Source organism: Bombyx mandarina, chromosome 21 (genome assembly GCF_030267445.1).
Source record: "Bombyx mandarina strain Sakado chromosome 21, ASM3026744v2".
NCBI classification, from domain to species: Eukaryota; Metazoa; Arthropoda; class Insecta; order Lepidoptera; family Bombycidae; genus Bombyx; species Bombyx mandarina.
The window spans coordinates 13,666,271-13,680,676 of record NC_143227.1 but is presented as its reverse complement, the minus strand read 5'-3'; the positions used below and the strand labels follow the sequence as shown (position 1 = coordinate 13,680,676).

The window sequence follows — 14,406 nt, the reverse complement described above, 5'->3', positions numbered from 1 at the left end:
TTACAAACTTATAAATATTTTTTTATTATTGAATTAACATGGAAGTTAACAACTGTGTTTTTTCGATTTAATAATTATATAAATTATGAACATTATCATTGCGCTTCATAATTTTATTATGGCTTTACCTATTTCATCATAGCGTTGTGCTTAATAATTTCACCAGCAGATAACAAACACGTCTTCATAATACAATGCTGTATGTTTTCCAAAGGCACATCAATATTACGGTTTTACATAACAATAAAACCGATATTATGTGCCGAGAAGGAAAACATACAGCATTGCAGGAAGTTCTTCCTGGTGAAGACTATGAAGATCAAAGATGGCTGCGCTTCCTTTATACTTGCTGGCAGCACCTAGCGGCTAAAGATGGAACTAAATTGACTGTCTATGGTTGGATATAGACAAGGAATTTAAGCTAAGTACACACTGCTTCTTCATAATACAATGCTGTATGTTTTCCTTCTCGGCACATAATATCGGTTTTATTGTTATGTAAAACCGTAATACTAATATTGTAAAGAAGAAAGATTTGTTTGTTTGTTTTTATTGAATAGGCTCCGAAAGTACTGAACCGATTTGAAGAACTCTTTCACTGTTTGGAAGGTACACTATTTCCGAGTGACATAGTCTATAATTGTTTTTAAAAAAATTATGGGTCCTTACTAAAACTCCAATAATGTAACCCAAGGTGTAAAAAAATTACCTAAAATATTCTTTAGATCGCGTCCCCTGCGAAATCTATTGATGATAGAATAAAATAATGTACTACGACTTTGTAGAATACATTATTATTTACAAAAAGTGTCGGGACAGCATATGTCTATCTATTATAGTTATGTCGCAATAAGTGTTCTTTTATTTAAATAAATAAAACAACGGCAAATATCGTTGAAATTTTTGTTAAAGACCCGAGCGGAGCCGGAGTTGGCCCCTTATTATATAAATAAACTTATACAAATTTAATTAGCATTTTGAGAAGCAAATATGTGACTGTGATGTTGAGTTTCTTTCATTCATATAATTTCGGCGTTTTCGGGTATTTTCTGCGCTGTATTCATTACAAGAAGTCAACCATATTTCAGACGCGACCCGACCCGACCCGAAATTTGTCAATGTCTTTATTTTATTTTGATTAGCTGAGATGAGAAGACGGCTTCACGTCTAAAATATCAAATAAATTCTACTGGTGGTAGGATGTCTTGCGAGTCCGCACAGGTAGTTACTACCACCCTACCTATTTCTGCCGTGAAGCAGTAATGCGTTTCGGTTTGAAGGGCGGAGCAGCCGTTGTACTGTAAAAACTTATATTTTAGAACTCTTGTCTCAAGATGAGTGGCGGAATGTACGTTATAGTTGTCTATGAGCTGCGGTAACCACTTAACACCAGGTGGACCGTGAGCTTGACCCACCTAAGCATTAAAAAAAAACATTGTGATTAAACCGTAAAAATACTTTTCATTATTCGACTTGAAGAAACGTTGTTTTTTCTTACCTATGCTAAGCTTTGAGAGGCTATTTCAGCTTCTCCTTGACGTGTAGGTTAGTTCACGGGGCTCAAATCCGACGATGTTGCTAACACGAACCCTAGTGAGAGCTGTGCTTCGCAGAATCTACCACCGGATCGGAAACGCGACCCACTGAGAAGATCCCGCGAGAAACTCAGTGGGCTGTGTCTGTGGGTTAATTTACTCGTCAAGCCCTTCATCGCAAGCGACGGGTTCGGTGAGGACGGAGACCGGTGCTTGAGGTACCTAAAAGCACCGTTAATGCATCGGAAGGATCCGTAATGACTTGCATAGGTGGACGTCGACTGTTTACCATTCGGTCTACAGGATCGGGTATGCACAAAAAACCGAAGACAGCCCCATGTTTAAACGTAGATAAATCTTACTCATAAATCGGTAGCATTGATTCAAAAAAATGAACATTATCTTCAATGCTCAATTTAAAAATATGAGGTCTTTGAAATCAAAATACCTCTTTTTTGTTGTTCGTAGTATAATTGAATTGTTATATTTAGAGTCTCCTATTGCTAAAGGAACCTCTGCCGCATTAAATCCGCCCAAAGGTACAGGCAGACAGCTGCCAGGGATCAAGAAGAATTTTTAAAAATAACTTGAAACTACATCTAGTGAATTATTTCCGAAATCCGAAAAATACGTAATTTTTAAATATAGTTTGCGTAATTACTCATGTTAGGACACCTCGTGAGCCCGCAAGGGTATGTACCACCAGCCACCACCAGGGTATGAAGCACTAATACATTTTAGTTTGAGGCTGGGGTACCCATTTACTGTAAAAACCGACGCTCTAGAACACATATCTCAAGGTGGGTGGCGGCCTTTATGTTCTTGATGTCTATGGACTCAGTAACCACTTAATAGCAGGTGGACCGTGAGCTCGTCCACCTATCTAAGCAATTTATATATTAATAATAATAATAATAATAAAACATTTATTTCAGAAAAAATCCATAAAATAATAATAATACAATAGTCAGCACACAAATAGGTCAACAATACAAATAGAAAATGAACAATATACTAATTCAATTAATTAAATATACAAAGGAAATGAATTAGAAACACATAATTATATCAATACAGTAGTAAGCACTCTATGTCAATATTAGCTATCATTATGTCAATCAGTCAATCTATATATATAAAAATGAAACCCGTTTTCCGTTGTCACGACATAACATGAAAACGGCTTGACCGATTTGGCTAACTTTTTTTTTTGTAGTTTTCTAATACTCTGTACAAGGTTCTTACGGAAACAAATATTAAGAAAATCTCTCAGAAATATTGAAAAATATACATTTAATTTTGCATATTTATTTGTGAACTATTCCACGCGGACGAAGTCGTGGGCAAAAGCTAGTTAATAATAAATCAATAAATAAAAACACTACATACACTACCATGTATTTGACACACACACACACACACAAACGCATGCATACTATTTGTTTATTGTAAAACTTTTCTTATTGCCTGTGGTCAAATTGAGAATTATTTATTAATATTTGTCTAAAGTGTAATCTTGGCGAAATCGGTGAATATAATAGTCTTTGATAATAGAATCTTAATAGTGTACAAACATATAATTTCAATTAATTATAGTCGAATTTTGTCTACCGGGGGACGACTAGTAAAAATAAATGTAAATTATAATGCTTACCACATCGCCATGATCGCGTACGGTAACCAGCACAATGCGAAGACTGACACAATGGTTACTGTCATACGCAGGGTCCGCCTGCGGGCTCGCTCTAACAGACTCCTGTCTGATCTCCGAAGGCGCACGGGCTTAAGTCCGCTGTGGTATTTGTCTGTTAAAAAAAGTTCAGTGCATATCATTAGGTTTCTTGTGCAAAGAAATCATACAATCCGGTTAGATTAATAAAGTACGCGTGTAAAGAAATGTTCTATTAAGCCGGTATTTAAGTTAATTGAATGTTTTTTTTTTTAAGCTATTGCATAGATTTTTTCGCGGGCCTTGAGCGCAGCTTGAGAGCGGAATCGTGAAATTCCGTAACAAAAAAACCTTCCCCCCTCACTACGCCTACTATGTAGCTCGCGTTCAACACATTCACACGTTGCGCTTGTGTAGTGTTCAAAGTAAGAAGTCTTAACACCGGTTTATGTACTATCAAAATATGTGATATAATTTGGTGGGTAACACAACGATAGCACGATTCAGCTTTTGCGTCAAGCGCCATCTATCGGCGACAAACGGAATTGTAAAATAGAAAATTATATCACATTACAATGCGTTGGGCGTGCCATTTTCTATCGCTTAGTCGAAGAATTTTATTATTACTCCTACTACTCATTCAGTGATTGGAGTGGCATTAAAAATAAACTAGCTAAACCGTTGATTCTGGGCGAATCAGAGTTAGAACTAGCATCCAAAGGCGTGTCTCTATCCCATGTAGCGCCCTCTAGTGAGTGCGCGGTCAAAATGGAATACTCACAATGTAGCAGATTCATTGAAAGTTAGCCCACTGAGTTTCTCGCCGGATCTTATTTTATTGTTGTTTTAATATTAAATTATTTTTGTAGATTTATAATTGCATAAGTTGAAAAAAATGCTATGCAATAGCTTTACCGCGGCAGTCTCAGAGTGCCACACGTTTTTTTTTTTATATTGTCCTTGTAGGCAGACCACCAATAAAAAGGTAATGGTAATAGTTTGGTGGTCTCAGCATGGTGTTATTCACTATAGCTTTCTCCGATCTGGTCAAGCAATAACGGGAGATGTCTACTGTGCCGAACTCCAAACAACAACAGAAAAGAAACAGCCCCGACTCATGAATCGATCTTCACCATTATTGCTCCATGAGAACGCGAGTTCTCATACAGTACGAGAAACCGTTTTAACTCTACAGAAACTGCAATTAGAAACCATTCGGCACCCTCCGTATTCGCCAGACCTTGCTCTAACGTACTACCATTTTTTTCGTGACTTGGACAATTTTCTACGTGATAAAAAGTTTTCTTCCCAGGAGGCAGCGGCTTGGCTCTGCCCCTGGCATTGCTGAAGTCCATGGGCGACGGTAACCACTCACCATCAGGTGGGTCGTATGCTCGTCTGCCTACAAGGGCAATAAAAATAAATAAATAAAAAGGCAGTACAAAATGCTTTCATATAGTTTGTAGAATCTAGATCACCAGGGTTCTATCGTAAAGGCATAAATGACCTTCCCATTAGATGGCAGCAATGTATAGATAATAATGGTAGATATTTTGATTAAAGAAATATGTTAAATGAAAAAAAACTAAATTCAATTTTTCAGTACTAATGAGCAATTTCATACTTTAACCTTTAATATTTTAAATTGCTAAAATGTAACAACACTGAATGACTGTAGTAATTAACATTTAAATGGTATATATACATGAATATATATAAAATTTTAAAGTATATTTAGCATATTTAATATAATATATATTTGAACAGGCGGTCTTATCGCTAAATACTATTATTAAAGATGTCGTTATGTTATGTTATAATGATTTCAAAATTCTATTTTGTTCATGTAATTAATGATTTTTTTTGCATATATGTACAGTTTATTTGACAATGACTAGTATGTGCTTTCTTCACGTAGATTAGATAAAAAACACTACACCTACCTATTTTCTAGTTTAAAAATACTCTAATGGTCGGAAGTGTATTATACATAAAATTATATTTACGAAGCTATAAGTGACGGACACTAATGGCGTCCGCTGCAGTTGCAGCTGCGATAGCTATTTGCCCACCATTTCCATGAACTGGACCGTTTATTTTGAAAGTGGTGTAAGTCCATTTTTGAGACAAATGAGCTATCACGTAATTCATGCTTAATTTAATGTAATTTTTTTATATATAACTAGTCCGTGTTTAATTTCTCAAAAAATGCCATGTACAACTTAAAATCGGTCGGTAAATGAAATTGCATAATCATCGATTATGAAGGTGGTGTAAGTCCAATTGACAGAGGTAGGTGGCATAGCCAGACCTCATATGATTTGCCTGTATTTTTAAATCAACAAATATAGTAACCTTTAATTTTCTCGAAACAAAAGAAAATGGACTTACACCACTTTCAAAATAAACGGTCCATTACGGTTTCTTCAAAGAAAATTCAAGATGTCACGGAGCGCCAACTATGTATATTATTGTTCTGTCTAAGGAAAGTTTGCCTTTTGCTTTGAAATATTAAATAACTTTAAACTTTGAAATAAAACTGCCGGCATCGGGGCTGCGTTTCGAATTTCATGGAAGTGCACTGTTGTTTACGTCAATCCTGATTTTGTACAATTTACACGTAATAGAACGTTCCGTTTGAATCGTTCCCCTCGATCAGAGCAGCTTCGCATACAACAGCACACGTTTTGAGCTTTTTATAATCACTAGTGGTCCCCCAGTAATGGAAATTCGACTAGAATTAATAATTTAAACTATAAGCTTGAACATTATTATGGTTCTATTATCAAAGACTATTATACTTCTGTGGCAGGTAGCCATCATACAACGCAAGATAATTGACAGATGCCTGAATCTCGCTTACGACATTTTCAAGATAAGCTTGGATATACAAGTTCCGAACAACAACATTCGGACCGTCGGTCTACCGAGCAATATCACCCGCTCGGTGGAAGATCTTCCCTTTATCGTATATTCCTATACTTCTCTATAACCACAGATGTCGCCAAGACTATACTATAGACAAATAATATTATAGACAAACAGTATTAATCTGTTCACAATTTGGCCACAGAAATTAAACAATAACCAAAACAGTATAAATGCGTGTGTGTGTCAAATACATGGTAGTGTGTGTAATGTTTTTTGTTATTGATTTAATGTATTTTTTATGCATAATTGTAAAAAAATATTAGCATTGTGCACTCCTTCTCAATATTCTCTATAAGTGGGGGAAATTTCATACTCTTCCGTTCGCGTGGTTTTCGTAAAAAGAGGTACAACGTTTTTGCTTCATGTATTTATATATAGATATGATGAACTGACAGGCACCCTTTGTTATGAATTACGAAGCTGATAGATAGCACAAAGAGAACGCCCTCTGGAGATGGGACCATGATGTATTGGATACAGAATGCAGATCCAATCCAGCACAGCTGGCAAGAGAATTTTTTTTTTCTATTTATAATTGTGGCGGTAGCCATAACAGAATACAATATATTTGACAGATGCCTGAATCTCGCTTACGACGTTTTCAAGATAAGCTTGCATACATACAAGTTCCGAACAACAACATTCTGACCGTCGGGCTACCGAGCAATATCACCCGCTCGGTGGAAGATCTTCCTTCCGATGTTATCTCTACAATAATCACTTTAACTAGCACAAAGATTATATCTGTAGCCGGTACGTTCATGCACAGTTCATTGCCAGAGATAATTTCTAAGCGTCACGATCTATCTTACATACGTGGTTTGATTAGTCGTCAGCGGTGGGCAACTTGGATGTACCGGCACTAGTATTCATGTGGCTCGATGGGCATCGATTATCGCCAATTTTATGTTTGGATGGTAATAAAAAAGTTACGTAACCAATAATTCAGAATACTATTCTTACTTTCTCAATATACGTGGTAATAATGTTCTCGTGTGGGCGGAAAGTTAAATCCGAAATTACATTCGAGAGAAATAGCGAGAAGTACTCCACAGAAAGAATCCCTTGAAACTGATTTCGTCGGTCAATTATTCTAATATACAATATGTATGGCTTTACATTTCTTTATACAAGAGGCATTTTATGTTTAAAAGCCCGTAAATTGACTTCAGATTGCTTTATAATAATGTAGCGATGACGGGAACCGAAACAAAAAATAAAATAACTTTTTCCCTCGAACATAAATTGAGCTCCCGTTTTGAGTTAATTCATAATGTAGGTACATAGTGTTATTTTAAACTAAATGTATCCCACCATTTTCCATTCTTTCAAAGATTTCAGATCGGATTATTAAGGGAAACTTAGTTAATTTCCAATAGAATAACGCGGTTCGTTTTACGTCACGTAACGAAAATGTGTTATAAACCCTTCGGGCAACTTTCTATATCTCTCTCTGTCTGTCTCTTTATATTACATACTTTTTTTATTGCCTAGTAGTGTACGAGCTCACAGCTGACCTGGTTTTAAGTGGTTACTGGAGCCTATAGACATATACAATGCAAATGCCGCCACCCACTTTGAGATATGAGTTCTAAGGTCTCAGTGTAGTTGCAATGCCTTTCGGCTTGAAGAGTTTCAAGCCGAAAGGCATTACTGCCTCACGGCAGAAATAGGCAGGGCGGTAGTACCTACCCGTGCGGAATCACAAGAGGTCCTACCACCAGTAATTACGCAAATTATAATTTTGCGGGTTTCATTTTTATTACACGATGTTATTCCTTCAACGTGGAAGACAATCGTGAATATCTATTAAGTACGTATTTCATTAGAAAATTTGGTACCCGCCTGCGGGACTCGAATCTTTATCAAGTCTCAAGTCTGTATGTCCGTGCCTCATATTAATACTCATACAAATGAACATTGCGAACGGCCGGTTTTAAATCTTCAATATTTTATTTGGCTTTTTTCATAATTTTTATTTTTAGGTTATGTAGGTACTTTTTAATGAATGAGCATCTTTCCAAGAATATATATTATGATAACTTTTTTGTTTAAGATTCCTTAGAAATATCGGAAAATTTCCTCCTGGAAACACTGGTATATTTTTATAACGCTCATTAGATGTTAATTTTTCATTCCAGCTATATCTTCTCCCAGTAAAACATCTAACTATTACATAAGTACAGACGTGGAGGTATCAGACAGTCGGATCCGGCTTGAAAGCAGAGATAATTGTAACGCAAAGTGATTTCAAAGTTGGATTTGCGGGCTGTGTACTGGTAAAGACTTAAAAACAGGTCAAATAAAAAATAGTAATACAAAATTATCCTTTTTTTTTTTATTGCCTTTGTAGGCAGACGGGCATACGGCCCACCTGATGGTGAGTGGTTACCGTCGCCCATGGACTTCAGCAATGCCAGGGGCAGAGCCAAGCCGCTGCCTACCGCTTAATACTCTCCACAAGCCTCGTTTGAAGAAGGACATGTCATAGCGCTCGGGAAACACCGAGGAGGGGAGCTCATTCCATAGCCGGATGGTACGTGGCAAAAAAATCTCTGAAAACGCACTGTGGATGACCGCAGTGGCTCCAGGTAGTATGGATGAACTCTACTCCGGTGGCGGGCGGTGCGATGGTAAAAACGAGATGCTGGTATCATCTCGAACAATTCCTCAGAGCACTCCCCATGGAACATACGGTATAAAATACAGAGGGAACCGAAGTCCCTCCGCAGACCCAGAGGCTCCAAACGATCCGAGAGAATGGGATTATCGACAATCCGAACGGCCCTCCTCTGTATGGAGTCAAATGGAAGAAGCTGGTATTTGGGAGCCCCGGCCCAGAGATGGGAGCAGTACTCCATGCGAGGCCGGACTTGTGCTTTATAAAGCAAAAGTCTTTGTCCAGGCGTGAAGTACCGCTTCGCTCTGTTGAGGACTCCCAGCATTTTGGACGCCAACTTGGCTTTGCCTTCCAAATGACTCCGAAACTGGACATCGCTCGAAACGTCGACCCCAAGTATCCCGATACTCTCGGAAGGTTGCAGGGATACTCCTTGGAATTGCAGCGCCATGACAAAGGGGTCCTTCTTCGCAGTGAACGCGCAAACTTGTGTCTTTATCGGGTTGAATTGAACCAAGTTCAATTCACCCCATTCGGAGACTCGCCCCAGAGAGTTCTCCACTTCAGACACAAGTTTTGATCGTCTCTCTTGCACCACGCTCCGAGAGAGACTCTGATGGCCGATATATCGCGCATCCCCCGTGCTATCATCTGCATAGCAATGCATGCCATCAATAGACAGCATGTCATTGATATACAGGATGAAAAGCGTGGGGGAGAGCACCGAACCTTGTGGAACCGTTAATGGTCATGGTATCAGAACAGTCACCGTCTACAACGACCGTGATGCTCCGCCTATCCAAAAAGCTAGCGATCCACTTGCAGAGACCCTCGGGGATTCCGTAAGATGGTAACTTCGATAGAAGCGCCCTATGCCAGACCCTGTCGAAGGCCTTCGCGATATCAAGGGTCACAGCAAGAGCCTCGCCCTTGCTCTCCAAGGCTTCAGCCCACCTGTGAGTAAGGTATACAAGAAGATCGCCAGCTGAGCGACCGTGACGGAAACCGTACTGTCGGTCACTGATCAGCTGGCGATCTTCAAGATAATTCAGGAGTTGTGTATTTATAATTCGCTCCATCACCTTGGAAAGCAAGGAAGTTATCGCGATAGGCCTGTAGCTCGATGGGTCCGACCGGTCACCCTTCTTGGGGATAGGGTGGACGTGGGCGGTCTTCCATGAAGACGGAACCCTGTTAGTGCAATAAGAGAGGCGATACAAACGCGTTAGCGCAGATGTCAGCTCAGGGGCGCACGTTTTCAAAACCACTTTTGCCAATAGAACTCTAAAACATGGCGGAATTATGAAACAGCTTGCTATGTTCAGACTCTAAAACTACTACAGATTAAACTATAGAGTGTATGGAGTTATTGAAGCCTCTTTAAACTTTTTGTCAACATACTTATTATAGATAGATTTTATTGGTTTACTTTGAGTTTTTAGAACTTATATAAATAAAGATGCGTGTCATTTTTAAGTAATGAAGATCAGTTAATTTTAGGAAGTTATTATTAAATTTTGTTAATTTTATAATCGTTGGTAAATCATTGTTATTTTGATATATTTGATTAATCGTGCTGTATTCGGTTAAATGGTAATTTTAATCATAGATAATACACATAAACTAGTTACACCTAAGCAACTCAAGCACACAACAAAAATGTTTACGGGCGTCGGCCACTAGATGGCTTCGATTAGTTTCTCATTGCTCCTGTAGATGACAGTAACATATTACCTATCCTATATTTTATTTTTAATGAAGGATTTTGTAACTTGTATGATTTATTAAATTTTTATTTTTTGTGTTTAGTTACACAATAATTAAATGTCATAACTTTAACAATATATAAGTTTAGGGGCATCTGCTACAAGATGTCGATAGTTTACATGATACAAAAAATATATTTGTCTTAAAGTATCGCAGTTTCAGGGCCCTGATTTTAATTCCGAGCTGGTAACACTGACTGGAGTTGGGTTTGTCATGGCGAGCGAACGTCAAGTTACATCAAGAACGTCATTTTATCTTGATGACATCGGTCGCACGTTGTGGTCATTTTGAAACCCATTGGCTCTGAATCACTAATTATTTTTGTACTCTCAAATTTTTTTCGTAATTTAACAGCTTTTATAATTAAACAAAGAAAAGTCTACAATACGGTCTTCGTATTTCAAATTTCATGTACTCTTATGCTCTTATGACGAGTTCAAGAATCAACAACCACATGCGATAATTCGGCCTCCCAGCAGCGTCCCGATATATGCGTATAAGTGGGAAGATCGCTACTTTTTGGTCAATTCACACTGGCTCACTAATTTTATTGTAAAATAGGAAAATATGAATGACAGTCAACAATTGACATGACAATGCTACGAATAGTTTTTTTTTTTAAATAAAAGATTTTGTTGTTAAGCCAAATATCCACTAGATTTCGCGATACCATCCCACATATATGTATTTCAATTGAGGATTGTATATTGCATGAATTAACAATATAAATTTCGTCTTACATGTCATCCTGGCGCGTGGCAATCAAAAGTTTTATGGGAACAACCGTTTTAGAGTATATGTAACGGTAAGCCACATAAGAGCAGATGGGCGGTATGCTCGTCTGCCCATACAGACCAAAAAATATGTTACAAGAGAATTTTAAAATAATAAAAAAAATCTATTACCTGGGTAGTTTTAATAAAAAATGTCAACTCACCACCAAGCTCTTTACTGCTCTTTCGTATCTCGCAGAAGATGCAAACATAGCAGACCGTGATGACAATCAGGGGCAGGAAATACATCGCGCACATACAGAACACGTTGTACGCTACTTCCTGCTCGTAGGAGTTGAACGCGTCAAAGGACACGCACTGCTCGAAGCCGATCACACGAGGATGGTGCTTCACACGGAATACCATGCTCTGCGGACAACAGTATAGATGAAAATCTCACGGATGTAATTTGTTAGATTTTTTTGTTTGTTTATTGGGTACCAACATGTTATATCAGCACAGACCATTACAGGTAATATATTATACATTTTTTTTGTTTGGAATGGGATTTTATGACGTGGTAACTAAGACCTTTAAGTCATGTCTTATTTTAATTTATATTCAAATTATTTTTATGACAAATGATATTAAGGAGTGAAATGAAATTAAATGAAAATTACATGAGATGTGATGATATGGGATGATATATTATAATCTCAGTAAAATGGTGGTCATTTACTGAGATTTTATACATTGATCTCACACTAATGCTAACACAATTACAGGTACCGACTGCATGCAATGGTAAAAAAAGCAGTTCATTGTATAATACTAGAGAAAAAAAACATAATATAACTAGTCAGGTCATAAGTATTGTCACACAGTAAAAACTTTTCTTTTAGAATGCTGGCCACAAAAAAGTTTATTGAATTCGAATTTCGAATTGTTCATGATAATAAAAATGTATACTTTTAGAATTTTATTCATTTTTAAATATGAAGTGGACGCTTTTAAAGAAGACCGTGTTGCAGTTATTGCGTTGCATCGTTGCGGTTACGCGCCAATTCAAATTTTTAACATACTGAAAAATTTGAATATAACCAAAAGATTCGTTTATCGTACCATCAAACGATACAATGAAGACTCTAGTGTAGATTACAGGTCAAGAAGTGGTCGCCTTCGGTCTGTTAGGACTCTAGCATTGATAAAAGTTGTGAAGGCGCGAATTCAAAGAAATCCCAAACGTAAGCAGAAACTGTTGGCCCTTCAGATGGGGTTAAGCAGAACCACGGTGAAAAGGGTGTTAAATGAAGACTTAGGGCTTCGGGCATATCGAAGAAAAACAGGACATCGTTTGAATGCTCGTCTAATGGACCTGAGACTGAAGAGATGCCGCGCTTTGTTGAAGCGGTACGCGGGGAAAAAAATATCGGGAAATTATTTTTTCTGATAAAAAAAATTTTACCGTAGAAGAGAGCTACAACAAACAAAATGATAAGGTGTACGCACACAGTGGTGAAGAAGCGAGCAACCGTATTCCGCGTGTCCAACGAGGTAATTTTCCATCCTCGCTCATGGTATAGTTGGGAGTTTCTTATTGGGGCTTAACAGAGGTACATTTTTGTGAGCAAGGTGTAAAAACGAATGCAGTTGTGTATCAAAATACAGTCCTGACGAACCTTGTGGAACCTGTTTCTTATACCATGTTTAATAACAGGCACTGGGCATGCCAACAAGATTCGGCGCCAGCTCATAGAGTGAAGAGCACACAAGACTGACTGGCGGCGCGTGAAATCGACTTCATCCGGCACGAAGACTGGCCCTCCTCCAGTCCAGATTTGAATCCGTTAGATTACAAGATATGGCAACACTTGGAGGAAAAGGCGTGCTCAAAGCCTCATCCCAATTTGGAGTCACTCAAGACATCCTTGATTAAGGCAGCCGCCGATATTGACATGGACCTCGTTCGTGCTGCGATAGACGACTGGCCGCGCAGATTGAAGGCCTGTATTCAAAATCACGGAGGTCATTTTGAATAAACTTTAGTGTCATAAGAATCTATGTGTTGTTAAGTTCATTTTGGTATATGAATGGTTACATAATGAATAAACTTGTTTCAATTATTTTACATTAAACATGTGACAGAATTTATGACCTGACTAGGTACATGAAAACCTTTACATGAAAACCTTTACATTATTACACATTTACTACCAAATACGCTATTACATAACTGAAAAAGCTCATTGAGCAAGGTTGTAGACTTCTCATCTAAAACTGTTAACTAGTTGACTTCAATAAGGGTACAAATACATGAGATGCTAGTTAGATTAATGCTAAAACGATATGCGCTAGTGTGAACAAGGAGCTACCTACCTAAGCGTGTAGTAACGCTATGAATCGCATATTTTATTCATCGAAGATAGTCAAAAAGTGCGTAAAATCCAATTGGTAACTGTCAATGGACGTGGATAATAGTATTACGTCGGTAAAAGTAACGCCATCTATCGCCGAATAGTCGAACGAATACCGAAGGATCTAGTAGCATCTAGAACGCTCGAGAAGTACAACGCCATCTATTGTCAGATAGCGGAAACACGGTACTCGGCTGTTGTGGAATATTCTCGAATATTCCAGAGATTTCGTCTCGATTATAAAAGCGTTGCAGAGATGGCACGCAGTCACTTAGAAATCGGAACTACTCGACGCGAAACAGTGAACGGATCACATGAAGCGAAGCGGAAGAAGCGAATTGAGAGTTTTAAAGTGTTTTAAGTGTTCTAAGTGTTGAATACAGTTTTTAATTTACACTTCGGTGGAATTTTATTTATCCCGAACACCAGCGCGTAACAATAGGAATATTGCCGGCTCCCTTGAAACATACAGACACAAAGCAAAATAAAATATTTAGAAAACAATGACTATTAAACAGAAAGAGGCAGGCACTAGGTTAGGAAGATATACGTCTGCCTATGAAGGCAATGATGAAATTTTTTAGAGAAAACCTAAAATGAATTAACAATATCTCTGTGTTTTGCCATTCATTATATCGTAAAAGGGATCATGAGCACCAGTTCACAAAACGTTCCCCAGCAAATGATTTTCTCGGTAATCGTTCCTATTATACTTTACAGGCTACCTATACCAGATGAAGATGAAGTAATTTCGTAG

General features: G+C 37.9%; 1 protein-coding gene across 1 annotated transcript in view; it reads right to left on the bottom strand.

The window, feature by feature from the left end:
• NGR-A29 (neuropeptide receptor A29) overlaps window positions 1-14,406 on the bottom strand; it is a 94,831-nt gene that overhangs the window by 13,948 nt on the left and 66,477 nt on the right. Inside the window, exons 4-5 of the mRNA XM_089736587.1 lie at window positions 11,460-11,664; window positions 3,190-3,340 (exon numbers count right to left, since the gene is read on the bottom strand). Of these exons, the coding sequence (XP_089592713.1) occupies window positions 3,190-3,340; window positions 11,460-11,664 (356 nt within the window). The remainder of the gene's footprint in view (window positions 1-3,189; window positions 3,341-11,459; window positions 11,665-14,406) is intronic.